Source organism: Procambarus clarkii, chromosome 18 (genome assembly GCF_040958095.1).
Source record: "Procambarus clarkii isolate CNS0578487 chromosome 18, FALCON_Pclarkii_2.0, whole genome shotgun sequence".
Classification (NCBI taxonomy): domain Eukaryota; kingdom Metazoa; phylum Arthropoda; class Malacostraca; order Decapoda; family Cambaridae; genus Procambarus; species Procambarus clarkii.
In genome coordinates this window covers 43,239,639-43,265,358 of record NC_091167.1, presented here as the reverse complement: position 1 = coordinate 43,265,358, position 25,720 = coordinate 43,239,639, and the positions used below count along the sequence as shown (strand labels likewise).

General features: G+C 44.7%; 1 protein-coding gene across 1 annotated transcript in view; it reads left to right on the top strand.

Annotated features, from left to right (window-relative positions):
* Usp16-45 (ubiquitin specific protease 16/45) overlaps nt 1-25,720 on the top strand; it is a 214,554-nt gene that overhangs the window by 94,817 nt on the left and 94,017 nt on the right. Inside the window, 3 exon segments of the mRNA XM_069326551.1 lie at nt 516-667; nt 10,759-10,883; nt 16,723-16,865. Coding sequence (XP_069182652.1) covers nt 516-667; nt 10,759-10,883; nt 16,723-16,865 — 420 coding nt within the window.

Below are 25,720 nucleotides of genomic sequence, written 5' to 3'. Positions count from 1 at the left end.
AACTCTGATATTCACATACTGTACATTAAAATCAAATCAAACCATTAACACATTTCATTAAATAAGTTCACTAGTACAAATATAAAATTACCCTGGTAAACATTTGAATGAAAAAGATTAGCAAGGCTTGCTCTCCAATTTACAGTTAACTATAAGTGTAATATGTAGCACCATCTGAATGTCTTAAGACTCAAAATAGTTCATGTATAGTCTAAATATGTGTCTCTCAAATGTTTTGCAATGTTGCATATTCTGTAGACCAGGAGCATGCCAGCCAATTTTCAAAAGGGAAAATCTGCATTGTCTAAAATGAATGTACCAGTATATAATGTCCTGTTGATTGTAATAAGAATACCTGTACATGTGAAAATAGTGGTGACCAAAATGTTCTGAAAATATTGTACTGAGGAAAGTTTGCAGCATTTGACTCTAATTGATGACCTTTTCTCTCAGAGTTAAAAAATACAGCTGAATCATTTATTTCACTTTTACGTTGTGTTTTTTGTGATTTGCAGGATTCCTATGAACCAGTAATTTGGTTGTGCCTTTATTGTGGCCATCAAGGCTGTGATCGCAACACAAAAGAGCAGCACGCTCTTCTCCATTATAGAACTCCCCGTTCTGACCCTCACTGCCTCATACTTAATACTCAGGCCTGGAATGTATGGTGAGTAAGTTTATTTTTTATACTGAGAATTCCATAGGTGACCTGTTACAAAAATAGTGTTTTCTGTGGGGAGCCTTGTTGGTACCCTGAAGCTATCCAAACTGACATGTGCCATATTAGTTTGGTGTCATCAGTCCCGGGAGTTCTAGTGCCTACCCGGGGCCATGACCCAGAATCTCGCCCCCCTCAGAGAGGGGCAGGTTCTGGGTGCAGGCCATATAAGCACTCTACATTTAGAGTATGTTATGTCTGCCATCGACCAGAAAGGTTGGTGAAACAATACAAGTCCTCTACTGGTGAAAATTGCAACCTACGTTCGAACAGAGCCAAAGAACTCTCCTCAAAAGAAAACAAACAAACAAACAAGCAACTTTGAGGTTCGATGCCTTGGCGCATTCCCCTTCCCTTGTTCGATGTGTTCACGGGCACCTCATCTCTCGCCTGGGGTTTTGTGACCTGCGGTCACCAGGCTGGTCAGGGGTGTTGGGCTCCGTTCTTTCGTTTGGCTCACAGCAGGGTGTACTCACCTAGTTGTGTGAGTACACCCTGGTTCCTGACCAGCTTGTGTGTTCACGCTGGTCAGGGGTGTTGGGCTCTGTTCTTCCGTTCGGCTCACAGCAGGGTGTGGGAGTTGGCGGCTGTGTAGCAGGCGCTGGGGTGGATTTGGTTGCCTTGAGGCTCAGTGATTCGGCGGCATTTGGACTGCTCTCCTGTATTTCATTGTGTCAACCGGGAGGGGGGGAGGAGTCTGTGGCTCTTTGGGGCTGATCGCTTCGGTTAGCTCTTCTGCTGAGTTCTCGGGATTTAGCTCTCCAATTCTCTTCCTCATCCATTTCAATTCTACATCAGCAGATGTTACAAACTCCCAGGCTCCCAGGTACCTATTTACTGCTAGGTAACAGGGTTATCAGGGGTTACCTTACCTTGAGGTTACCTTGAGGTGCTTCCGGGGCTTAGTGTCCCCGCGGCCCGGTCGTCGACCAGGCCTCCTGGTTGCTGGACTGATCAACCAGGATGTTAGACGCTGCTGCTCGCAGCCTGACGTATGAGTCATAGACTGGTTGTTACAGCCCTCTCGGGACGCAACGGGGTTCTTACTCTGATGTTGTTAGAGGAAGTTATATCCGACCCCAAGCCAGTAGTGGCTTTCAAGGGATGTGATCCGTGACGCAAGTAACTTAAAGGGGGTAGGGAAAGAAAGTTAAGAACTTAAGATTATAATTCACCATCACCAAATAAATAAATAAGATATAAAAGAGTGCACAAGGGGGAGGGGTATAAACACTTATTTTACAGGGGAAATACACTGTAGTCTTCTGCTGAAGACTATGGATCCTCGCTCTCGGTGCTAAATCCTCGGTGCTTCTTCGTGGCCTCACAACGAATCCTCTAGGAAGCTGAGCCTACCCTGGCCACAGGTCAGCCAAAACACAGGTCCACTGGGGGCACCGCCGTGGAGGCCGTCAACCACACGTCCAGCTGGTCTGCTGGCAGGTTCCGGATCAGCAAGGCTGGTCAGGCCACTCCACGAACGATATAAGGGGAACGCCCTAGACAGGAGCCTCGTGTGACACCACAAATCACTCTCCTGTCCTCAATACCCCAGTGGATGATCGTCTCCAACAGTCGGTCCCGGGTAATCCTTTTACTGCCACTCCACTGGCAGGGTAACACACCACAGTGTTCTTCCGGGGGGACGACTTCACAACTGCTGCAGCAAAGTACAAGGTATGGAGACGGCTGCCTCGGGTAGACTGACTCAACTTCCATCACAGCAGTCCCAGGTCGACTCTGTAAGCAGACACGTCATCAATAACTGGGACACTAAAACACCTCACTTACAGGCTCAGACACAAACGCCCGACACATCCACTTCATAGATGGCGTTGTAGTCTGAGCATCACCTCACCAGAGGTCAGCAGCGGCTGTGTTGAGCGCTGAACCGGACTGGAAACTGGCCCTCGAGGCCAGTACACGCCGTCCTCACCAGGTGTCGTCGTCCGTTTGGAGGGGGTTTCGGGAGCCGACCCACAGATGGCGCGGTCGTCACTGCTCCGGGCTTGGACGTTGGATCCGGGTTCGTAACACTGGTTGATCAGGTATCCTTTGGAGGTGCTTATCCAGTTCTCTCTTGAACACTGTGAGGGGTCGGCCAGTTATGCCCCTTATGTGTAGTGGAAGCGTATTGAACAGTCTCGGGCCTTTGATGTAGATAGAGTTCTCTCTCAGAGTACCTGTTGCATGTCTGCTTTTCAATGGGGTAATTCTGCACATCCTGTTCCAATAGTTTAGATGTTTTACTGAGTGGATTTTAGCAGTAAAGGATCTCTGCATGCTCTCCAGGTCAGCAATTTCTCCAACTTTCAAAGGGGCTGTCATTGTGTAGCAGTATTCCACTCTAGAGAGCACTAGCGTCTTGAAAAGTATCATCATCGTTATCGCATCTCTAGTGTGAAAAGTTTTTGTTATCCAACCTGTCATTTTTCTTGCAGTTGTGACGGCTACTTTATTGTGTTCTCTGAAAGTAAGGTCTTCCAACATGAGTACACCCAAAAACTTTTCATTGCCTTTTCATTCTATGTTATGATTTGACTGCATTTTGTACGTGGTTTCCATTTTAATATTTTTATTTTTTCCGTAGCGCATGAGCTGAAACTTATCTTCGTTAAACACCATATTATTTTCTTTAGCCCATAGAAAGACCTGATTTACATCTGATTGGAGGTTTGCCGTGTCGTCTATGTTGTCTACTCTCATAAAAATCCTAGTGTCATCTGCAAAGGATGATACAGTACTATATAGGTTGTGTCCTTGTCTATGTCCGATATGAGAATGAGAAAAAGTACTGGTGCAAGCACAGTACCCTGGGGGACTGAGCTCTTCACGGTTGATGGACCGGATTTGATTTTGTTGACTATTACACATTGGGTTCTATTAGTCTGGAAATTGTAGATCCATCTGCCTATTTTTCTGGTAATTCCTTTTGAACGCATTTTATGTGCAATAACACCATGGTCACATTTGTCGAAGGCTTTTGCGAAATCTGTGTAAATTACATCAGAGTTTTGTCTATCTTCCATGACATCTAGTGCCATGTCATAGTGGTCCAGCAACTGTGATAGGCAAGAGTACCTTGTTCTGAAACCATGTTGTCCAGGGTTATAGAGATGCTGTAATTCTATGTATTTTGCATAATTAAAATCAACCCACCTTGCCCTCCCCCTCCCCCCCCTGTCTGGGGAGGGGGAGGGGGAACTAACAAGTGGGTGCGCTAGTTGGATGGTGATTTGCTTATTACATTGTTTTCTCTTGGGAGGACTTCTTTGGCTCTGTTCAGACATAGGTTACAATTTTAACCTTTCTGGGTGCCTTCTCTGGTCGATGGCAGACATGACACCCTCTAAATGTAGAGCTCATATGGCCATTGCTCCCTGCGCCTCTCTGAGGGGGGCCAGGTTCTGGCTCGTGGCCCCCCTGTTAGGCACTCGAACTCCAGGGTCTGATGGCTCCAAACTAATATGGCATATGTCAGTTTGTGATAGCTTCAGGGAGCCTTGAGGGCTCGCCCAGAAAATGGGCGAGCCCGAGAAAATTTTATTACATTCAATGCTCTTTTTTTTCAGTCAAGAGTTGTTAACAAATGAAATGTACTACAAAATTATGTAGTGACAGCAGACTCGATGCACTATTCAAATGTAGATTTGCTTTGTGTATTGAGTCGAGGCAGATTCAATACTCTATTCAAATGTAGATTTGATAGAGCTCAATAGCTCAGGACCAAAATAGATGCAGGACCAGAGAGCTTTGCTCAGTGCTCACAAAATATAATTAGTGAGAGAATCCTAGTAAGTATAAGTGGTATGGTTTTCAAGACCTAGTTTAGTAACTTTCTGAATATTTTTATCAGTGTCTGCTTATTCTTTCTTCACTTTTATTTATTTTTCCTGCTTAACCCATTAGCTGCACAGCCTATAAATATGACACCCCTCCTCAGTGCGCAAGAAATAAATTCTCGGGAAAAAATTCTTTTTTGTTCTGAAAGTGTCAAAAAAACCCTCCCTGTATATGGGTATAGCAATGGAATTTCGAAATTGTACTTTGGCTGCTATGGGGTCCGTAAGGTGGCGCGTGACGTCATCATTCCCCGTGTGCCTGTGCCGTAAGCTCCCGGGGCCGGTGGGGCGCCTGGGGCGGGGAGTGCAAGTTGCAGCGAATATATTTTTGTACATTTGTTTTGCACACATTTCCAAATACAATTTATTACATTTTACGTGCCGAACCAATGTATGGTGAACACGTACACTATATTATGGCAGTAGAACATCCGTACTGTCCGTAGACACTGTGTTACATGCATGACACTTGTGTACACATATGTTGCACATATTTACCATGTATCATGCTAATTTATGTATATGTACAATCTATTTACAGACTATACACTGTCACACACTATATACATTCACCATCAACACATTCAGAACACCGCAAGTGTGAGCAGCCACACCCAGCCAGCCCTCCCTCACTCCTCCAACATTGTATTCACCATCATTGCTCCTCCCATCATACAGTTATTCACACCAATGTTTCATGTTCATTTATGTATATTTACAACATATATATACAGACTATACACTGTCACACACTATATACATTCACCATCAACACATTCAGAACACTTCGAGTGTGAGCTGTCACACCCAGCCAGCCCTCCCTCACTCCTCCAACATTGTATTCACCATCATTGCTCCTCCCATCATACAGTTATTCACACCAATGTTTCATGTTCATTTATGTATATTTACAACATATGTACACAGTATACACTGTCACACACTATACACATTCACCATCAACACATTCAGGACATTGCGAGAGTGAGCAGCCACACCCAGACAGGCCCTCCCTCACTTCAACATCTTACTCGCCAACATTGCTCCTCCCACCATACTGTTATTGTTTTTATTACACTATTTACACATGTTATATATACCTATCTACATGTTTTATTTACCAGAACTATGCAAGTAAGCCAGTATTGTGTCCAAACAGTATAGTGGCCACCATACACTGCATGAGAAATCACACAGCAGACAGCAGACGACGCTACGATTACAACGTCACCTCCCTCACCAAAATAGCTCCACTCAATATACTCCTGTTGCTATTATTACACTATATACACACACACACTATATATACCCATGTACATGTGTGTTCCCCATAGCGAACCACAAAGCTAGTATGGATAGCAAAAAAAGAAAAAAGTGGTTACCACACAGTGAGGCTACCTCAGTTCTCTCCCTTCCTCCCCCCTCATCAAAATTCTTCCTTCCACAATACTATGCACAATGCTAATTATAACCACAATCCTGGTCACTAATTCCTGTAAATGAATAATTGACCACAAGTTTATTTTGAAAAGGAACCTAAGAATTCGTTTGAAGATTCCTAGATGGATGAAATAATGCTGTGGTGCTGTGGCTAGCGCTGTGAACATAGTGAACAGCAATGAATCACTGATATTTGAACATTGTACCCAGTCATTATCACACTCAAGCTCTTCTATAATACTATCATGGCTAAATGATACAAGTTATATATATATATTTTGACATTATTAGGTGATGCTGTGGTCACACGCTGAACAGCAGTGCTGTGCGCTCATACTGCGAGCGCCAGCCTTGGTTGCTCACTCACTACTGAGGCTCTCACACCCGGGAATGTGGACCATGATATTTTTAAAGATGGCGTCTGTTTACAAGAGCCCTGAGGAAGCTGATGTGAACCCCATGTAGCCGCGGGAGTTTTGAATGGAACGTGAAAAATACAAATACCTGGAGGCGTGTAGCGCACCCCAGACGTGGGCCTGCAGGCGCATTTCACAGTTAAAGAGTTAACCACTGTGATGCACCACATTTATTGTGACATTCTGGCTGTGCGCCAAAAATCAAGTGTTCCCCAAAAATTCTTTTTCTTTATAAAATGTTAAATTCCCTTCCCTGAACATGTACATGTAAAAAAAAAATATCAAATTCCACTTACTATGGCTGTGGGTACGTGGACAACGTGTTAAGTGATGTTATCACTGTCGGTTTGCCCATGCGTGAAGCTCCCAGAGGCGGTCACCCAGGCCATTCAAGACTTATGAGTTGTCACAAATATATTTACATATATTTCCTGGGGTGAACCCCTGTGGCTCCCCGGAGCTATCCAAGCTGATATGGATATATTAAACTTTGGCATCAGTCAATGTGCATGGAGTTCTAGGCTTACCGGGGACCACGAGCCAGAACCTGGCCCCCTCAGAGAGGCACGAGGAACATTGGCCTATAGAAACCCCCATGTGGTTGGAAGTATTCTATGTCTGCCATCAACTGGGTCAGGGACCCAGAAAGGTAAGCAGAGGGAGATCCCAAGGTGACTTGTGGAAGGAGGCCCCAAGGGAGTACTTAGGGAACCTAGGAAAGGGAACCCCAGGCACATGCAGCCCAAGTACCGTGGAATATTACTCATGGCTCATGCACCACCTGTAGAGACAGACCACACCACAAGGCACAGAACTGAGACAAAAAGTAGGAACCAGTGGCACAAGACTACTCTAGTATCGAATCGTCGAAGAACTGGTGGTTGGATTGCCGGCACAAAGGTCTGGGGCTCCCCCTTCTCCCTCCCTGGGAGTGTGGGGAAAGGGTTGTACAGACAGCAGTGCGGCAATGTGATGACGTCATGCTCGTTTGCTAATTTTCGTTTGGGGAGTTCTGCCCACTTGCTCGGCTTTCGGTAGCAATAGTTTCACCAGAATAGGGGTTTGTTTTGGTATGCCTACCTTTCTGGGTGTCAGATCCGTTCAATGGCAGACATAGAATGCTCCCAACCATATGGGGGTTTCTATAGGCCATTGCTCATCGCGCCTCTCTGAGGGGGGTCAGGTTCTGGCTCGTGGTCCCCGGTAAGCAAGAACTCCATGCACATTGACTGATTCCAGAAAGTTGTACATATCCATTCAGCCTGGATAGCTCCGGGGAGCCTTCGGGACTCACCCTGAAAATGACGTTTCATTACATTCAAGGCTGCTTTTTTGTGGTTTTGTAACTACAATTTATAACCAACAATGTCGCCAAAGAAGCGGTTTGTTAAAATAGTGTTGTCAAGAGGAAGAAAGACAATTACTGTAGATTTGAAGATTTGGAAAAGCGTCACTCTGATAAAGCAGTGACAACACGGTGTGTGAACTTGTTTAATGACAATTTGCTGTCTTGTTTTAGGGACATCCTAAAACGAAGACAAAAGCAAGTGTCAATAGATACGTTCTTTGGAAAGGTTCAGAAAAGACGAGCAAGAGATAGTGAACCACAACCCGGTCCCAGTGGGGTGAAATTCACAAGGAGAGAGAGCCTGCCTGACTCAGAGGTCAGGCGGGCCTCTGAGTTATGGTGTTCTCCTTCCACACCGTAACCCCTCTCCTCTTCCCAACCTCCCCATCGTCATCCTCAAGCCAGCAACAACTCTTCATAAGGTAAAGTACAATTGAAAACAGTAAAACAAAACATAATAATTACAGTACAGTACATATTATAGTTACATTATAAAATGTCATACTGATGTTTTTCGGGGTGGAATGGATAAATTTTATTTCCATTATCTTAAATAGTTAAATTTGTTTCACAAGATACCTGGTTGATACCTGGTTGATGGGGTTCTGGGAGTTCTTCTACTCCCCAAGCCCGGCCCGAGGCCAGGCTTGACTTGTGAGAGTTTGGTCCACTAGGCTGTTGCTTGGAGCGGCCCGCAGGCCCACATACCCACCACAGCCCGGTTGGTCCGGCACTCCTTGGAGGAATACATCTAGTTTCCTCTTGAAGACGAGTGTTTCACATGACAAGCTCGGTGCTGGAACGGATTAAATTCATTAATCGAGGCTCCTCTGTACAGTGGGGCCTCGACTTACGATGGTAATCCGTTCCCAGAGACGGATCGTAAGTCAAAATTTGAGCGATTTTTCCCATAAGAAATAAAGGTAATTGAATTAATCCATTCCCCACCCTCCAAAATATTAACTTACAAATACATTTTATACTGAATACAATTTTGTTCTCTAACTACAATACAGTACATATATTTATCTTACTTTGTTGGAGGACTCTTGATGGTGTATGGAAGATGGTGATGAGGGGGGAGGAGGAGAGGTGTTACTGTTTGGAAGGGGAGTCCCCTTCCATTATAACATCAGGCAGTGATGACTTTTCTGGGATACACTCTCTGGCATGTTTTGCCTGCATACCACTAGGACCTGCTTGTGGCTCACTGCTTGTTTGTCTTACTAAGAATCTGTCTAAAAACACTTGTTTTTCCCTACGTTTTAACACTTGGCTGTAGTAAGACATCACACTATCATTTAAAAGGTCAATGCAACGGCCTGCTACAGCTTTATCTGGGTGAGTCTTTTCAACAAAACTTTGCAGTTCTTGCCATACTTTACACATTTTCTTAATGAGGAAGGGACAGCCTCTACTGCCTCAACTCAACTATTTTCTTAGGTTGAACCTTACCACTGACTTTCTTGGGATCCTTGGCGTGATATATAATAATCAGTTTTATGTTCAAAAAGCAAAAAAACACCAAAAAAACGTAATTTCTTATAGGCGTAATCGTCACTAAGCAGGCAGCTCTTAATAAACTGAGGCAGGTTGGCCCACGTGACAGGGAACCATGCGCTCAGTCGACCCAAACGCGTACCAACAAATATCGTTACTCGACGACACTATCGTAAGTCGAGTCGCATTTTTCGATGAAATTTACATCGTAACTCGAAATTATCGTAAGTCGAGGTGCCACTGTATTTACAACATGTACACTTTCACACACTTTTTATACAGTAACACACTGTATTACACACTTAGTACTTTGTAAGTGAGTGAAAATCAAAGAAGCGGTCCATGGTACACAGCGCAACTTTGCACTCGATTCATCAGGTACGAATCTATTTTTGCTTCCTGTTTCTTCGTTGTGTTCACTTGCAAATAACGTACTTACATTCACCATTGGCTATAGTACCTGTAGAGATGCAGCTATTCCTGAAAAGATCACTTTACAAGGTAGGATTGAAAAAATCCAGATATTCTTGGAAAGATCTAGGAAAACCTCAGTGACAAAATTCTGTCCTGGTATCACTCATATCTTCACCTGTATATGGGAAAGTGGGTGCATCTATAAAAATTGGAGATGACAAGGGTGAGCATGGGTGGCACTTATCTACTACTGGATATGCTTGCCATATCGTCCTCATCAGTGCTGTATCACTTGCATCCAACTCTTGTGTCAGGTCCTTATTGTGCCTAGCTTCATCAATATCATGACCCTTATGTTCTTCACACAATAAGTTATGAATTTCACTGATAGATAGCGATCTTTCAACACCGCATCGAACAGGGGATTATGAGCCAAAGGCGCTTGCGCCACCCACGATTGCTCACTCGGAACTGAGCCAGCCAGCAGCCCTTGAGGTTATCTTGAGGTTATCTTGAGATGATTTCGGGGCTTTTAGTGTCCCCGCGGCCTGGTCCTCGACCAGGCCTCCACCCCCAGGAAGCAGCTCGTGACAGCTGACTAACACCCAGGTACCTATTTTACAGCTAGGTAACTGGGGCATAGGGTGAAAGAAACTCTGCCCATTGTTTCTCGCCGGCACCCGGGATCGAACCCGGGACCACAGGATCACAAGTCCAGCGTGCTGTCCGCTCGGCCGACCGGCTCCCGACCCCCCCTAGTGCATTCTGGCAATTTTTCCAAGATGGATGCCTCTTGCTGCAGGTCCCAGGATTCCATTTCATACCCAACCTACAGCGCATGCGTTTTCAATGGTACAAAATCTTAAATTGGTGTTTTCTTGGCCTGCAAAGTTTCTGGTGAATGAGTTTTCTCGTCTAACGCAGTCCAGTGGTTAAAGAAATGTTGACATTTTTGATGAATGCAGCAATTCTTGATAAGATTGCTGTTATTAGAGCTGCATGCAGCTTTTATCTCAAACCATAACTATGCAATTTGGTATTATTTCCAAATGTAATTACATAAGGTTTAATTTTTTACAGGTGTTATGAGTGTGATTCAGAGGTTCACCAAACCAGTACAAAGAAGCTTCATGAAATTGTAGAATATATCAAGAGGCAAAAAGATATGGCACCACGTCGTTCCATCTCCTCACAACCTGTTTCTAGTAAGTAAGCCATGTTTATAATAAAGACATATAATGTTTCTTTTTTTTTATCCTTTTTTATTTATTTTTCTATCCTTTTTTTTTTATTTTTTTTTATTTTTATACCGGGTGTTCGTTCCTGAGATCAACATCCCTGCAGCCCAGTCTTTGATCAGGCTTCCTTGTTGGTGGCCTGATCAACCAAGCAGCTGATCATAGTTTAGTTGATACAGTATTCTTTGGAGGTGTTTATCAAGTTCTCTCTTGGACTCGGTGAGGGGGCCAGCCAGTTATGCCCTTATGTGTAGTAGGAGAGTGTTGAAAATATTTGGATCCTTGATGTTGATAGAGTTCTCTCTGTGTACCTATTCAGCCCATCCTCCTGTTTTGGTAGTACTTACAATAACGATGAGGACCATTGTACAGTACAACCTCGTTTCGGCCTTCTGTTTGGGACCAACCCCAGTTCATTGCAACAGGTGATGCCTCCATTAGGCATTTGCATCAGTGTCTTTTTTTTTCCCTTGTACACAACAAAAATGCATTATCATATTATATACCGTACCTATATATATATTACTACTCTAATAAAAAATACTGTATCATAATTGTATTTACCTTATTTCTATGGGGAGCTCCTCTGGCCCCCTGGAGCTATTGGACTGATATACGCTATATTAATCTGGGGCATCAGTCAATTGGAGTTCTGCCTACCGGGGACCATGAGCCAGAACCTGGTTCCCTCAGAAAGGCCCAGGGAGTAATGGCCTATGGAAACTCCCCCGTGTGTTTGGGAGCATTCCATGTCTGCTATCGACCAGAGTTAGGCACCCAGAAAGGTAAGCATAACAAAACAAACCCCACCTGGTAAGAAATTGCAACTGAAGACCGAACAAAGAGAGAGAACTCTCCCCAAAACATAATGAAACAACCAAACAAGCAAATGTCATTCACCGCCGCCATGCCGCTTGTCCGTGCAGCCCTCCCCTTCCTGGGACGCCGGCTACTCACACCTTCAGTTCGTAGGCTGATGGGCTCTGGGGTGGTCATCATTGCTCCCTGTGCCTCTCTGAGCTATTCTGAGGGGGACAGATTCTGGCTTGTGATCCCTGGTAGGCTGAACTCCAATTGACTGATACCCTAGACTAATATATCGTATATCAGTCCGATAGCTTCAGGGCGCCTCTGTGGCTCACTCAGAAAAAGGCGTTTCATTACATTCAATGTTTTTTTTTATCAGAAATTAATTAAAACAAGGACAGAGTGCTAACTGCAATGTAGAGAAGCAGTAAAATGAGGGTATACTTTATTTGTAAATAACATTTTGCTTGTAAGGCAAACCTAAGTGTATACTACTTGCATACTATTGTTTCTCTATACAGTGGTACCTTTGTTCACGATCATAATTCGTTCCTGGAGACATGTCGTCTTCCAAAAATTCATCAACCAAAACGAATTTTCCCGTAAGAAATAATGTAAATTGAATTAATCCATTCCACACCCCCAAAAATATTAACTTAAAATACATTTTATACAGAATACTACTCATATTATTCATACATAAAACAATCAGGTATAAATATAAACCATAAATAAAATAATAGTCTCCGTGGTGTAGTGGTAAGACACTCGCCTAGCGTTCCGCGAGCGCTATGTCATGGGTTCGTATCCTGGCCGGGGAGGATTTACTGGGCGCAATTCCTTAACTGTAGCCTCTGTTTAACGCAACAGTAAAATGTGTACTTGGATGAAAAAACGATTCTTCGCGGTAGGGGATCGTATTCCAGGGACCTGCTCGAAACGCTACGCGTACTAGTGGCTGTACAAGAATGTAACAACTCTTGTATATATCTAAAAAAAAAAAAAAAAAAAAAAAAAAAAAAAAAGTGAACATTTAACTCCACTTTACCTTCACTGGGGACTCTTAATGGCATATGGGAGACAGTGAGGAGGGAGGAGCAGTGTTGGTGTATGGGAAGGGTGAGGAGGAGTGAGGGATGGAGGAGGTGAGACTGTCCTATGCTCACCTTAAGTGCATTCATATCTGCATCGCTGGTTTTAGATTTTCCTTTCACACATCTCACTGCCTCTGTTATGTGGCAGCCAGTCAGGACCAGTCACTTAGTCACAAGTCAGTCAAGCATTCACAGTCAAGACCAGTCATAGGCAGTCATAACCAAAGGCAGTGTAGCATTCACAGTTGTAGTAGCAACCGATTAGGCGTTTAGTCATTCGGCCATTTACAGTCAGTCAGGCTTTTACATTCAGTAAACAACAAGAATTTAATGTCATGCAGTTTGCCTCGTGATCCACCAGCTGGTAGCAACGAAGCCTGTATTAATATCGTCCAGATGTGGCTGGTACATCTATGGTGGGGGGGGGGCGGTGTGGGGAATGGAGGTAGTGGGGAGGATCCGGTGGGAGTATGGGAGAGGTGGGGAGAGTCCAGTGGCGGGATGGGGGTTGGCAGGGAGGGTGCGGTGTGGGGGCCGGAGGTTCACCCCACCATCCATCCAGTCCCCTCACCATCAATCCATCCATCCAGTCCCTTCACCATCCATCCGTCCAGTCCCATCACCATCCATCCATCTAGTCCCTGCATCATCCATCCATCCATCCATCTAGTCCCTGCATCATCCATCCATCCATCCATCCATCCATCCATCCAGTCCCCTCACCATCCATCCTTCCATCCAGTCCCCTCACCATCCATCCATCCAGTCCCCTCACTGTTATGGTCACTATGGACCAGTAACCGGGTTCCTTGATGAGTGAACCTTGTTTGTCGTATCCGACCCCGAGTGGCTTTCAAGGAATTTGCTATATAATGCAATGAATAGAAGGAAGGAGGGGGGATAAACAATACACTATTCCCTTTTTAAATATATCTACCTCCACCGTTAAAATATATATATATTAGAATAAATAGACTATTTCTACACCTATGTACAGTGACCCATTCACACAGGACATCAAACGCACTCACGTGCAGTGTTCGTCAAGCCCCAGTGTTTTTCTCACCCAGTACTTTGTCCAACCGTACTGGGAAACACTGGCGAGTTTCACCTTGTACGTGGGCCAGCCCACTAACAGTATTACGCAGTGCCTATACCCCACGACCACTCTCCAGCCACTTGATGGCAGAGAACCTCAGCCACACGCTGATCGGGGCCACAAAACAATCGATACAGGGGTAGCGAACCCGTGGCAGAAGCCTCTAGCGTCCGGCTAGCAGCGCTTCCCAACAGGCACCTCACTGTCGTTCGTTTCTTCCCCAAGCCAGGCCTGGAATACACCGATCTCTTCCAATACTACGTAAGCAGCAGTCAATATACACTGCTTTAGATCGGCGGCAGCTTACTTAGTCGTCTTGCAGGACTAAGTCGGGAGAACGTCGACTGCCCAAGGTAAACTGGCGTCTCCAGTACCACTGCTGTCCCACGTCACCTCTGTGGACACAAACACGTCATCAGTTAAATTGACGGTACTGGTGAAACCATGAAGCAACACTTACTCACTGGGGAGTTGACATTATGCATGTAGCACAACCTAGATGGCGCTGATCTTGATCCGCCACCTCACCACAGGTGGCGGATTAAGACCTCCACACCGACCTCCCTGTATAGCCAAGGCAGGAAACCAGGGCATTTGCCGATGTCAGGCTACCACCACCAGATGGGGTTGTCTACATAGCATCCAATATCATGAGGGTTGGAGTGCAGACTTTTAGATGGCGCTGGAATTACCAGGCCACACTCAGACGGTGGTGACTAGTCTGTAACATCCTGGGACATATGGCGTGATATATAATAAGAATTTTTCTGTTCAGAGCCCTCTTTACGGGCTCACCATAGCCTGTGTTACATGGACATTTCGTTTTGAGTAGCTAAATCTAAAACAACGTGTTCAGAAAACAAAAAAACAAAAATAATGAAATTCTTTACAAAGAATTCAAGATTGGTCATTGGAATAGACTTGTAAACAAACTGAGAGCACCTCGCCCCTTGCCCGCAGCACCACGCGCTCATTCGGCCGTTATGCGGACGAACAGACGTCGTTTTCCAATTCAAATTTTACGACGAATTTGAAGTTGTGTTCCAAAAAATTTGTCTTCTAGGGTAATCGTCAACTGAGGTTCCACTGTAATACCATAAATTATAAGTAGTGTATTGTTTATAAAAACTATGATCATAATACAGTGTCCTTTAACCACTTAACTGCGCCAACCGAGAAAACTCTTTCTGATTTTTTCATACCCATTCAAAATGTGTGTGAGGTTGGTTGTGTACAAAATGGACTCTTAGAACCTCCAGTGAAAGGCAGCCATCATGGAAAAAATTCCCAGAATACCCTAGGACTGCTGGCTGGATTAGTTCTGAGTGAGCAACCATGGGTGGCACACGCGCCTCTGGCTCCCAAACACCTGTCAAACGCGGTGTTGAACGATCGCGCTCTGTTGGTGAAATTCAAACCTTATTGTTTGAAGAACATAAGGGTCATAATATAGGTGAAGCTAGGTGCAATAAGGGTCTAACACAAAAGTCGGATGCAAGTGATACAGCACCTATGAGGACGATACAGCGAGCGTATCCAATTGTAGCTCTGAGCGCCATCCTTGCCCACCTATGCTATGCTATCTCCAATTTATTTAGATGATACATAGATGAATCGTTTTCTGCGTTCAGTGATGATGCATCTGATACAAGTAGCATATATGAACAGTGTTAGCAGCTTCCATGGTGGTGTTTTCCATAGATATTTTTAAGAATAGCTGAATCTCTTCTTGACTGATGGACACTCATTGAGGCTGGCTGAATCTCTTCCTGTGTGGGACCTTAGAAAGCGATCTTTTCATGACTACCTTACAAATTGATCTTTTCCTGTACTCTTTTCAAGGCTACCTTACGTTTTACAAGCTTGGCTACATACCACCTAAAGGTACTAATGCCAAAGGTGTACGTGAGTGCATTATTTGCAAGCACACAGAATGAAGAAACAGGAAGCGAAAATCTATCTTTACCTGGTGCAACGAGAGCGAAGTTGCACTGTGTACCATGGACTACTTCGTTGATTATTACTCACCTCCGAAGTACTGAGTGTGTAATGCAGTGTGTTACTGTGTAAATAGTGTGTGGATCTGTACATATTGTAATTTTAGTGAATTTTTAACAAGTAATATTGCGACAATAAACATTTATTGTGGACACATTACAGACACATGTATCACAGTTCCATGGAACATTATGAATGTTCTGCTGTATACATATTGTAAAGGACACAAATATGCATCATATACGATAAAGAAAATAAAACCCCATTGGAAATATATAGAACAAATAATTGAAAATATATTTGTGGCAACACCCGGTGCTTGAATGGCCCGTGCGGCCATGTCTGGGCGAGTCATGCACGGGCGACTAGGCCCTGATGCCTAGTCGCACCTTGTCCACATCCCCACAACCAAAGTTAGTGGAATTTGGTATTTATTTTTACATAGACATGTTCAGGGAAGGGAATTTATCATTTTACGAAGAAAAAATAATTTTTTGAGAACACTTTATTTCATGCTCACAGGGGGAATTTCACAATAAACTTGGCACAGTACGGTGGTTAATAGTTATGCATTAAAATTATATTTCATGCTTATAAAGACTTATTAATTTATTGCTGAGATTATGGCTGTTATACAATTCCACTTCATAAATTAATAATAAATTAAGTTTACTAATATAAAGAATAATATTATGCTTCCTCTGAATCATTGTGATGGTCCATATCTAGATTTTCTATTCACTTAAAGATAAATTTGATACTTAATGCTTAACATATATATTAAATATAAATTTTTTTTATCCCCCAGATTCATCACAATTTTGTGGACCAGAGTCTGGTTCACTCACAGTTACCAAAGGTTCTGTAACTTCCTTAGATGACAACTCCAAAGCAGCAAAAAACCATCGAAATGCACAGGCCAGTGTTCTTGCATCCTTGCCAAAAGTAAAGGTATACATTACATATAATGTACAGGCCAATGTTCTTGAATCCTTATCAAAATATAAGATATTCACATGTACAAGAAAAAGTAATGTCAATATTTTGAATTCCCTCTCCCACTTCTTTATTATGCAAGATGAAGACAGACTGATAATGAGACAGGATGAGTGAGGTAAGTGAAAGGGCAGCAGGCAAATATGGGATCATATACGTACACACATGTAATTGCCTAAGGGTAGTTACAGGATGAGAGCTGTGCGCGTGGTGTCCCGTCTTTGTCACATGATGCTTTGAAGCTACTGACGGTTTGGGCATCCACCGCTTTCTCACTTAACTCTCTCCAACCGTCTACCACATTGTAAAAGAGAACTTTTTAATATATTCTTGGCATCTTTCTTTCCTTAGCTTTAATATATGACTTCTTGTTCTTGAAGTTGTAGGTTTCAAGAATTCCTCCTTGTCAATTTTGTCGTTTCCAGGTACTGTATTAGAGACTAGAGGCTAGAAACCTCTAGCCTCTTTTTGTAGCTCATTTTTCAGTCCCAGAAGCCATTTCATAGCTGGTCTTTGCATCTTTTCTAGTTTATTGATGTTCTTCTTGAGATATAAGCATTACCTACATGTTGACTACCTGTTGAAGATTCTGCCAAGGGTTGATGTCCCTGCAGGTTGGTTTCTGACTATGCCTACCGGTTCCTGGTCTGATTCACCAGGCTGTTTGATGTGGCTGCTCACAGCCTGACATCTGTGTATTCACCTAGTTGTGCTTGCGGGGGTTGAGCTTTGCTCTTTCGGCCCACCTCTCAACTCTCAGTCAACTGTTACTAACTACTAACTAACTAATTTTTATTTTTATTTCTCCCCCCCCCCACCACACACACACCCAGGAAGCAGTTTGTAACAGCTGTTTAACTCCCAGGCACCTATTTACTGCTAGGTAACAGAGGCATCAGGGTGGAAGAAACTGCCCATTTGTTTCTGCATGGTCCGGGTATCACAGAATTACAAGTCCTGCGTGCTGTCCATTCAACTACCAGACCCTCTGGTAGTTGAATGGACTGAATGGACAATATTTTCATTGTGTGTGTGTCACTGCCTGGTTGATCAGGTATCCTTAGCAGGTGCTTGTCGAGTTCTCTTTTGAACACTGTGAGAGGGCAGCCAGTTATGTCTCATATGTGTAAGGAAAGTGTGTTGAAAATTCTTGGCCCTTTGATGTTGATTGAGTTCTCTCTGACACCTACTGCACCTCTTCAGTGTTTTTTTTTTCACATCCTGCCATGCCATCTTGTCTCATGTGGTGTTATTTCTGTGTGCAAATTTGGAACCAGTCCTTCCAATTTTATCAAAGTGTAGATTATTATGTATCCCTCCCATCTGCACTTAAGGAAATAGATTCAAATTTTTTAGATGGTGCCAATAATTAAGATGTTTTATCAAGTGGTTTCTAGTTGTAAAGGATCTTTGAATGCTCACCAGTCAGCAATTTCTCCAGCTTTTAATGGGGCTGTTAGTGTGCAACAATATTCCACTCTAGATAGCACAAATTTCCTAAAAAGTATCATCATTGGCATGGAATCTCTTGTTTGGTAGGTTCTTGTTATCCAACCTGTCATTTCTGGGGGGAGCCCTGTTGGCTTCCCGGAGCTATCCGGGCTGATATGAATGTATTATACCATGGCATCAGTCAGGTGAACGGAGTTCTTAGGCCTACCGGAGACCATAAACCAGAGCCTGGCCCCCTCAGAGAGGCACGAGGAGCAATGGCCATAGAAACCCCTGTATGGGTGGAAGCATTCTATGTCTACCATCGACCGGGTCAGGCACCCAGAATGGTAGACGCCCCAAAACAAACCTTTTCTGGTTAAAAATTTGCCCCTGAAAGACGAACTGTTAGACAGAACTCCTCAAACTAAAAAGGAGCAAATGAGCATGATGTCAACACCATCACCACGTTTAGTGGGGTTCAGTGCCTTGGCACCTACCCGAGCCCTTGGTCAATGTGTTCACGGATGCATCATCTCTTAGCTGGGGCTTTGTGACCTATGCTCACCATGCTGGCCAGTGGCAGTGGGGCCCGTCCTTCCGTCAGGCCCAAAAACGGTGCGGGAATTCTCAGCAGTGTGAATGTCGTTTCGGAGGGTTCAGGTTGCTCGGGGTTCGAAGATCTGGCTCCATTCGGACTGCTCTACAGTGGTTCATTGCCTGAACCGCGGGGGTTTGTTGCAGTCCTTAGCTTTTTGGGGCTGGTTGCTTTGGGTGACTCATCTGCTGAGTTCCCGGGGTTTGGCTCACCTGGCCCTTTGTGTTCAGGGGGTTATCTTGAGATGATTTCGGGGCTTAGCGTCCCTGCAGCTCGGTTCTCGACCAGGCCTTCTTTTTGTTACACACCCCCAGGAAACAGCTTGTAGCAGCTGAACTCCCAGGTACCTTTTTACTGCTAGGTGAACAGAGGCATCAGGGTGAAAGAAATTCTGGCCATTTGTTTCCGCCTCCACCGGGGATCGAACCCGGAACCTCAGGACTACGAATCCGAGGCACTGTCCACTGAGCTGTCAGGCCTGTCACAGTTCGTTCCCCTGTCCACGGAATGGATGGCCAACGTCAACTCGTTCAGTTGGCTCTGCCAGACGTACGGGCTCCTGGAGGTGAACCGCTTGGTGTCGGTGTGGTTGAGGAGTCTCCCGAATTATGTGGCACCCTCCCTAGACTGCGACGTCATCAGGGTCGATGCCTTCAGGCAGGACTGGTCGAGGTGTGATCACCTGTACCTCATCCTCCCGGTTCAGCTGTTGCTTCAGGTCCTGGCTTGCTTGGAGACATACCAAGGGAGAGTAGTTCTGTTGGCCCCTTGATGGCCGGCCCAGCCTTGGTTTCGGGTGCTACTTGCTTGGTGTCTGAACCCTTGGGTATTCCCGCGGCTCTGCCTCTTTCAGCAGATCGGGCCAGTCTGTTACCTTGTAGCTGGTTCGATCTTCTCCTCAAGTCTTTGCGGCTGGTCTTTCTGATGCGGGTCTATCATGGTGAGCAGGTGACTTCGTTGAAGGTGTCCCCACCTCCGTGCTTTGTCTTGGTGGCAGTATGAAGTTTCCTGGCAGTCCTTTCATTATTTCTTGTTACTCCGTAGGTTTTCTTCAGTTTTGGATCAGGTTGTCTTGTTCTTCCTTTCTTGGTTGTTTCAGGACCGTCATCTTATGCCGAATACTGCCGCCTCGTATCGTGCGGCACTGGCAGAGCCGCTTCAGCTTGCGTTCAAAGCCGCTTTGGAGTGGATGTTACTTCTGCTCCGTTCTGCAAGCTGTCTTGTGCGTTGTTTCACCTCCGGCCTGGTTATGATTTGCCTGAGCCATCCTGGTTATTGGACCGGGTGCTCTCTTTTTCTCTCTTCTCAGTTTGTGGTGACCCCTTTGGTTCAAGTTTGTTTTTTGAAGGCAATTTTTTCTGTTGGCATTGACTTCTGGGGGTTGGGTTGAGAAGCTTCATGCTATCCTCCAGTGCAGAGGTTTCTGCTCTTTTGGTCCTGGTGGTAGGTTAGTTCGTTTGCAGCCGTCTCCTTCTTTTCTAGCGAAGACTGAGACTGTTGTTTTCCAGAGGGGTCCTTGGGTTGTTGATGCCTGGTTGGTTCAGCCAGGGGTGCATCATGTGTTGTCTGGTTGCGGCTCTTTGCCGTTAGCCTGCACGGGGAAAGTGAAAGGGGGTCTGGAGCTTCCCCTTCCCCCTCCCAGGGAGGAGGGAGCTGCGCAGACAGTTGCGCAGTGGTGGTGGTGACATCATGCTCATTTGCTCGTTTTTTAGTTTGAGGAGCTCTGTCCAACAGTTCGGCTTTCAGTAGCAATTTTTAAGCAGATAGGATTTGTTTTGGGGCACCTAACTTTCTGGGTGCCTGACTCGGTCAATGGAAGACATAGAACGCTTTCAACCACACGAGGGTTTCTATAGGCCATTGCTCCTCGTGCCCCTCTGAGGGGGCCAGGTTCTGGCTCATGGGCCCTGGAAGGCCTAAGAACTCCATTCGCTTTGACTGATGCCACAGTCTAATACAGTACATTCAAATCAGCCCGGATAGCTCCAGGGGAGCCTCCGGGTATCACCGAGAAAATGCAGTTTGTTACATTCAACTCTGGTTTTTCCATAGTCCAGTAATTGGAACTTAATGTTATTAAACATCATGTTTTTTTCGTTGGCCCATTTATTGACTTGGTTAACATCAGATTGGAGGTTAGCTGTGTCTTCTATGTTGTCTACTTCCTTGAAATTTCTAGTGTTATCTGCAATGTATGATATAGTACTATAATTTATTTCCTTGTCTTTGTCTGATATGAGGATACGGAAAAGTACCGGTGCAAACACAGTACCTCAGGAATGAGCTTTTCATGGTGGATGATTCACATTTTACATTCTTGACTATTACACTCAGGGTTCTGTTTGTTAGGAAGTTAAAGATCCATCTTCCTACTTTGCAGTAATTCCTTTTGTGCACATTGTAAGGGCATGAGATTGGAAGCCGCACTCTAGAGTACAACGAACATAACCTGTTCTTACTTTCTTATAAACAATGGGAGGGATATATATGTATATACTCCACAAAACACTTTAAGCTGTCTACACTAAATCTTATTTTATATGGGACAAGAAATACACCTGTCTCCTGTGCTCACCCACTTAAAGCTGTTTGGTGGTGTGTGAGGCAATGTTTTTTGTGAACCTTCCAGTTGTCTGTAAAGGTGTGCTAATGTTCTAGAGGCTTGTTCCCATGTAGGTCAAACAGAACTTTTTGCTACTGATGTAACATTTATTATGAAACAGTCTGGGAAAGATAGCTTCAGAGAGCCTCTGGAGCTTCTCCGGAAGTGGTCATTTCATTACATTCAGTGTTGGTTCTCTTTTAAATTATAAAATAAGTAAAACAAATCAAACTGCAAAACTTATTGAATTGTGCTCATTCATTCATAAATTCATGGAGTGGTGACTCAACCTTTCTAGCTAATCCCACAGGCCAATTCTTGTGTGCATATTTCTGCTCTTAACCCCCAGGCAGTGCTGCTAATAATAGCTGACAACACTGCTGTGCTCAAGGGAAAAAAAAAGAAAGAGTTGAATGTACATGAGACACCATTTTCTCGGCGAGCCCTGGAGGCTCCCTGAAGCTATTCAAACTGACATGTGCCATATTAGTTTGGTGTCATCAGTCATGGGAGTTCTTTATGCTTACTGAAAACAAGAGCCAGAACCTGGTCCACTCAGAGAGGTGCAGGGAGCAATGGCCATTATGAGCACTTTACATTTAGAGTATGTGATGTCTGCCATTGACTAGGAAAGGCACCCAGAAAGATAGACGAAACAATACAAACCCTCAACTGGTAACAATTGCAACCTACGTCTGAACAGAGCCAAAGAACTCCCCCCAAATGAAAAGAAACAAACAAGCAAATTGTCATCCAAATAGTGCCCCCCCCCCTTCCCCCAAAAGGTGGGAGGAGATGCCTGGAGCTTCATGCTCTCCTCCAGCACAGGGGGTTTCTGCTCTTTCAGATCTGGTGGTAAGTTTGTTCTTTGCAGCTGTCTTCTTTTTTTTTCTGTCGAAGAACGAGACGGCAGCTTTCCAGAGATGTCCGTGGGTGGTTGATGCTTGGTTCAGCTGGGGGTGCATCATGCAATTACCTAAGTGTAATTACCTAAGTGTAGTTACAGGATGAGAGCTACGCTCGTGGTGTCCCGTTTTCCCAGCACTCTTTATGTGTTGTAGTATGTACTCTTTATGTAGCACTCATGTGTTGTCAAGTTGCGGCTCTTCTGCGTTATTTGTGCGCCACGGCCTCGGTGACCACGGACGCTCTTTGCGTTGACCCGGTTTCCCTAAGGTCGAGTCTGACTCGGGTCTTTAAGGTAGTCCGCAAGGTTATTAGGCCTAGCCAACCTATGGTCTATCCTCGTGCTTATGATGTTTGCAAAGTTGCTGCTTTAACTGCCGTTTTTGGTAATATGTCTTGGACTAACATTCGGGCGCAAAAATTTTGGAGGTCGAACAGGGTCCTGGCCGTCTATTACCTCGTTAACCACTGAATTGTACAACACACCTGCAGGTGCTCAACAGGGGGTGCGCAACACCCCTCCGGGGTCTTATAGTTTAGTATGCGATTCAAAATTCCCGCGGCTACATGGGGTTCACATCAGCTTCCTCAGGACTCTTGTAAACAGACGCCATTTAAAAAAATCGTGGGCAACATTCCTGGGTATGAGAACCTCAGTACTGAGTGAGCAACCAAGGCTGGTGCACGCAGCATGAGCTCACAGCACTGCTGTTCAGCTTGTGACCACAGCATCGCCTAATAATGTCAAAATATATATATAACTGGTATTATTTAGCCATGATAGTATTACAGAAGAGCCTGAGTGTGATAATGACTGTGTACAATGTTCAAATATCAGTGAATCAATGCTGTTCACGATGTTCACAGAGCTAGCCACAGCACCACACAGCATTATTTCATCCATCAAGGAATCTTCAAACGACTTCATACGTTACTTTACAAAATAAACTTGTGGTCAGTTATTCATTTACAGGATTTAGTGACCAGGATTGTGATAATATCAGGATTATAGTGATAATTAGCGCTGTGCGTAGTATTGTGGAAGGAGGATGTTTGGTGAGGGAGGGAGGGAAGGAATCCAGATAGCGTCACTGTGTGCGGCAGCCACTCTTGCTTTGCTCACCATACTAGCTTAGTGGTTCGCTATGGTGAACACATATGTACATGGGTATATACAATGTGTGTATATAGTGTAATAACAGCAACAGGAGTATGTTGGGAGAAGCCATTTTGTTGAGGGAGGTGGCGTCGTAATCGTAGCGTTGTCTGCTGGCTGCTATGTGATTTTTCATGCAGTGTATGGTGGACACTGTGCACAATACCAGCTTATTTGCATAGTTATGGTGAATAAAATATGTAGATACATATACATAACGTGTGTAAATTGTGTAATAAAAACAATAACAGTATGGTGGGAGGAGCAATGTTGGCGAGTAAGGTGTAATGAGTAAGCTAGGTGTTGGAGGAGTGAGGGAGGGCTGGCTGGGTGTGGCAGCTCACACTCACAGAGGTCTGAGTGTGTTGATGGTGAATGTATATAGTGTGTAATAGTGTATATGTAGTGTGTAAATATGTTGTAAATATACATAAATGAACATGAAAAATTGAATATATGAGCAAAATATGTGGACACATTTGAGACACATATAACACAGTGTCTTGGGACAGTATGGATGTTCTACTGTCATAATATTGTGTACTTGTTCATTATACATAGGATTGGAAAGAAAAAACAAAACAAATGTATTTGTAACTGTGACGGTGTTGAGCTCTGCTCTTTCGGCCCGCCTCTCTACTTGTGGTCAGTAGTAAAACTACTGACCACAATACTACTACTACTACTAAAAGTAGTAGTACTACAGTACTACTACTTTTTTTTCCCCACACCCCATGTGTGGCCACGTCTGTGGTAGAAAATAATAAAAAAAAAAAAAAAATGCCCAGGAAGCAACCCATGACAGCTGACTAACTCCCATGTACCTATTTACTGCTAGGTAACAGGGGCATATGGTGAAAGAAACTGTCCATCGTTTCTCGCCGGCATCCGGGATCGAACCCGGGACCACAGGATCACTTGTCCAGCATGCTGTCCGCTCTGCCGGCTGGCTCCCAACCATGTGTACACTTATGTGTATAATTACCTGAGTGTAGTTACAGGATGAGAGCTACGCTCGTGGTGTCCCGTCTTCCCAGCACTCATTGTCATATAACTCTTTGAAACTACTGACGGTCTTGGCCTCCACCACCTTCTCACCTAACTTGTTCCAACCGTCTACCACTCTGTTTGCGAAGGTGAATTTTCTTATATTTCTTCGGCATCTGTGTTTAGCTAGTTTAAATCTATGACCTCTTGTTCTTGAAGTTCCGGGTCTCAGGAATTCTTCCCTATCAATTTTATCGATTCCTGTTACTGTTTTGAACGTAGTGATCATATCGCCTCTTTTTTTCTTCTATGTTCTAGTTTTTGCATATTTAATGCCTTTAACCTCTCCTCGTAGCTCATGTATGTGTGTGTGTGTGTATATATATATATATACAGGTATATATAATATATTCATATTCGGAAGGGTATATATTCAGAAAGCTTTTTCTTTCGGATGGGGCTCCGTTCCCTTCGCTGTTGACGGGGCGCTGGGAGAGCAGCTTGCTCTCTTGACTGTTGTCCTGCAGTTAGTGGGTGTTTTTAGTTCCGGCCTCTGGTGGTGGCGGATGGCTTCTTCCCCTTTGGGGGGTTCGGGGCTGGCGGGATGGGCTTCTTCCCCCGCACTTCGTCATGTTATCTTGGTGGGTGCTTTTGGATGTGGTCTATCCACCCCATTCTTCCGGGGTTCCAGTCTGCTCTCTGCAGACACGGGCCTTGTGGATATGCGGTTCTTCTGGACTTGTTCAGTCTGCACCCTGGATTCTTTTCCCTCTTCGGGGGACTGTTGTCTCCTGTCCGGCTTCTGTTGGGGCCGGGTGCCTGGATGGTGACCCTGGACCTCCAAGTCACTTCTTGGCACGTTCCTCTCCAGGGTTCCGGGACTGGCACAGTTGATGGTGGGGCTTCAGGCTTGCCCGTTCTTTGTGCGCGTGCCTGCTCCTGTGCGTTCTTGTGTTGCCTTGGGTCGCAGGTTGCAGCCTGTTGTCTCGGCTTCATGTTGCGGAGTTTGTGGCGGCCGCCTCCCAGGTCAGCCCTTTCATTTCCTTCTCTTTGGGTATGAAGCTCCAGGGAGCCGTAGGGGCTCCCCACAGAAAACCAGCATTGAATGTAATGAAATGCCATTTTCTGGG